The following is a 3935-nucleotide window of genomic DNA, read 5'->3' as shown; positions in this document are numbered from 1 at the left end:
CACGCTTCGGGACATCCTAAGCTCGTGTTTGAAACAAACTGTTGGACTTTAACCTGGTGTTGTAAAGATTATTACCCGATTCCCTGAGAGAGAGAAGAGAGGAACGAAATGCAGTCCTGGATGTAATTGAAGCAGAAACAATAACAGCAGAATCCATCACTGTAATCAATTGTGAACTTGTTGGTGTCTCAGCAGGGAGGAGGAAACACGAATCCCTTCCACACTGAGAGCAGTGAACGGCTTCTCCCCAGTGTGAACTCGCTGGTGTTCCTGTCAGGCTGGATGACGTCCGTGAATCCCTTCCCAACACTGAGAGCAGATGAACGGTTTCTCCCCAGCGTGAATTCGCTGGTGTCTCCGCAGGCTGGATAACGAGTGAATCCCTTCCCCACCCCGAGAGCAGTGTGAACGGCTTCTCCCCCAGTGTGAATTCGCTGGTGTGTCTGCAGGCTGGATAATTCAGTGAATCCTTTCCACCACGAGAGCAGATGAACGGTTTTCTCCCCAGTGTGTATTCGCTGGTGTCTCAGCAGGCTGGATAACTCAGTGAATCCCTTCCCACACTGAGTGCAGTGTGAAACGACTTCTCCCCAGTGTGAACGCGCTGGTGTCTCAGAGGTTGGAAAAGTAAGTGAATCCCTTTCCCCACACTGAGAGCAGGTTAACGCCTCTGCCCAGTGTGAACTCGCTGGTGTGTCTGCAGGCGGGATAACTGAGTGAATCCCTTCTCACACAGAGAGCAGGTGAATGGCTTGCCCAACAAAAGAAGCTGAGAAACAGGGGCGGGGGGCAGGAAAAGAGAAGGGGGGGGGGGGTGGGCCGGGGAAACAACCGGAACGAAAATAAACAGTGGGGAACGAAAAACAGGAAACCACAACCACCACTGTGAATAATGCGAGAGAAAGAACAACCGTGTACGTATGTACACACTGATCCTTCTTCTGTATACCACAAAAAACTCAATAGAGAGAGAGAGAGAGAGAGCCCCTGGTAAATATGTAATAATTCCTTAAATATTAGCTATTCTATGTCTCCCATCAGTTTCCTAGTCCACCGTAGACAACTTGCCCCTCATATCCTGATGGTGTTCTTCTGTGAGCAACACCCAGATAAATTAAACAAAGAAACCCATGTAACCATCACGGCCCATCTCCATGGCAATGTGGCAGGATTTTGGGGGATCCAAACAGAAATGCAAACTGAATATCTTCTCACTTGCGAAACATCCTTTTATTCTGTGAACCTTATGAAATTTGAAACCAGGTATTCTCAACAAGACAAAGAGAATCAGCCCACTGGAGGCAAAGTTGTGACACCGGCCAGTCGAGCAGAAAGAAACCCTCCGACCCTCCCCATTGACCAACTGACAGAATGACCAAACTGCAGTCCTGGATGTAACTGAGAGCAGAAACAATAACAGCAGAATCCAACCCCTGTAATCACTGGTCAATGTATTGGTGTCTCAGCAGATGCAATGAATCATGCTTTCCCTTCCCACATTGAGAGGAGGTGACTGGCCTCTACCCAGTGTGAACTCGCTGGTGTGTCTGCAGATTGGATGAATCACTGAATCCCTTCCCACAGTGAGAGGAGGTGAATGGCTTCTCCCCAGTGTTAACTCGCTGATGTATCCGCAGGTCAGATGATTGACTGAATCCCTTCCCACAGTGAGAGCAGGTGAACGGCCTCTCCCCAGTGTGAACACGCTGGTGTCTCTACAGGTTAGATAACCGAGTGAATCCTTTCTCACACACAGAGCAGGTGAATGGCCTCTCCCCAGTGTGATCTTGCTGGTGTGTCTTCAGACTAGATAAGCGAGTGAATCCTTTCCCACACTGAGAGCAGGTGAATGGCTTCTCCCCAGTGTGAACTCGCTGGTGTCTCTTCAGGTCAGATAATCGAGTAAATCCTTTCTTACACACAGAGCAGGTGAATGGCCTCTCTACTGTGTGATCTCTCTGGTGTGTCTTCAGACTAGATAAGTGAATGAATCTCTTCCCACACTGAGAGCAGGTGAATGGCTTCTCCCCACTATGAACTTGCTGATGTGTCTTCAGACCAGTTAAGCGAATGAATCCTTTCTCACACACAGAGCAGGTGAATGGCTTCTCCCCAGTGTGAACTCGCTGGTGTGACTGCAGGTGAGATAGCCGAGTGAATCCTTTCTCACACACAGAGCAGGTGAACGGCTTGTCCCCAGTGTGAACTCGCTGGTGTGTCTTCAGACTAGATAACCGAGTGAATCCTTTCTCACAGACAGAGCAGGTGAATGGCCTCTCCCCAGTGTGAACTCGCTGGTGTATCTTCAGACTAGATAAGTGAGTGAATCGCATCCCACACGAAGAACAGATGAATGGCTTCTCCCCAGTGTGAAGTCGCTGGTGTTTCCGCAGGTTGGATGAATATCTGAATCCCTTCCCACACTGAGAGCAGGTGAATGGCCTCTCCCCAGTGTGAACTCGCCCGTGTTTCTTCAGGCTGGATAAATGTCCAAATCTTTTCCCACACTGAGAGCAGGTAAATGGCTTCTCCCCAGTGTGACCTCGCTGATGTATCCGCAGGGTGTACAACTGACTGAATCCCTTCCCACACTGAGAGCAGGTGAATGGCCTCTCCCCAGTGTGACCTCGCTGATGTGACTTCAGACTGGATAACTGTCTAAATCTCTTCCCACACTGTAAGCAGATGAACAGCTTCTCCCCAGTGTGAATTCGCTGGTGTGACATCAGGCTGGAGATTTGACTGAATCCCTTCCCACACTGAGTGCAGGTGAATGGCTTCTCCCCAGTGTGAACTCGCTGGTGTATCCGCAGGGCATATAACCGACTGAATCCCTTCTCACACTGGGAGCAGGTGAACGGCCTCTCCCCAGTGTGAATTCGCTGATGTATCCGCAGGTCGGATAACCGACTGAATCCCTTCCCACACTGAGTGCAGTTGAATGGCCTCTCCCCAGTGTGAAGTCGCTGATGTGACTGCTGGGTGGATAACTGAGAGAATCCCTTCCCACACACACTGCAGGTGAACGGCCTGTCCCCAGTGTGACTGCGTCGATGAATCTCCAGCTGAGATGGGATTCTGAATCCCTTCCCACAGTCCCCACATTTCCACGGTTTCTCCATGTTTTGGGTGTCCTCGTGTCTCTCCAGGTTAGACAATCAGTTGAAGCCTCGTCCACACACACAACACGTGTACGGTCTCTCCCCCTGTGAATGCTGTGATGTTTTTTCAGGCTGTGTAACTGGTTAAAGCTCTTTCCACAGTCAGTGCTCTGGAACACTCTCACTCGGGTGTGTGTGTCTCGGTGCTTTTCCAGTCACACGGATGGTTTCAATGTTTTGATGCTGACAGATCGGATATACATTAATTCTTCTGGATTCAAAGGCCGATGATATTCAGATACCAACGAATCAAGTGGCTCTGTCAGATCGAGACGTGACGATTGAGATTTCTGTCTGTAATTTCTCCTCTTGTAATATCCTGTAAAAGGAGTTTACAAAGTCAACTCAGTATCGGATAGAAATTCACAACAAACAATTCTAGTTTCTGTATAACATTCTTTCCTCTCTCATTTCCCAATACCTCATCTCCAATACCTATTCCCCATACCTAGTCTCCAGGGAGGGATGGAGTATTGGAGCAGAAGTATAACAACCTTACCTCGGGATTCACGGCCTAGTCTCCAGGCACGGGTCTCGGAGGCGTGGAGTATCTGAGCTAACAGTAAAAAAACCTTATCTCGGGGATTCACAGCCGAGTCTCCAGGGAGCGGACTCGGAGGGGCAGGGTATCGGAGCAGTGACTGTAGGAAGGATGAGCTGGCTGACCACTGCACCCTGGTACAGGAGGCTATTCAAGCAGGAGGAGGAAGTGGTAGTTGTCGGGGATTCTATAATTAGGGGAACTGATAACATCCTTTGGAAGCAGGACCGAGA

General features: G+C 49.5%; 1 protein-coding gene across 1 annotated transcript; it reads right to left on the bottom strand.

The window, feature by feature from the left end:
- Positions 1–1660: 1660 nt before the first annotated feature.
- LOC119951236 (zinc finger protein 229-like) lies at positions 1661–3095 on the bottom strand (the record flags this gene model as incomplete). The annotated part of the gene is made up of 1 exon (XM_038774288.1): positions 1661–3095. A coding segment is annotated over one exon (1380 nt), but the record flags the coding sequence as incomplete, so codon positions are not given.
- Between the last annotated feature and the right edge of the window lie 840 nt (positions 3096–3935).

The sequence above is a fragment of the Scyliorhinus canicula genome, chromosome 17 (genome assembly GCF_902713615.1).
Source record: "Scyliorhinus canicula chromosome 17, sScyCan1.1, whole genome shotgun sequence".
Classification (NCBI taxonomy): Eukaryota; Metazoa; Chordata; class Chondrichthyes; order Carcharhiniformes; family Scyliorhinidae; genus Scyliorhinus; species Scyliorhinus canicula.
The sequence above is the reverse complement of the archived record's forward strand: the minus strand, read 5'-3'. Positions and strand labels throughout refer to the sequence as shown.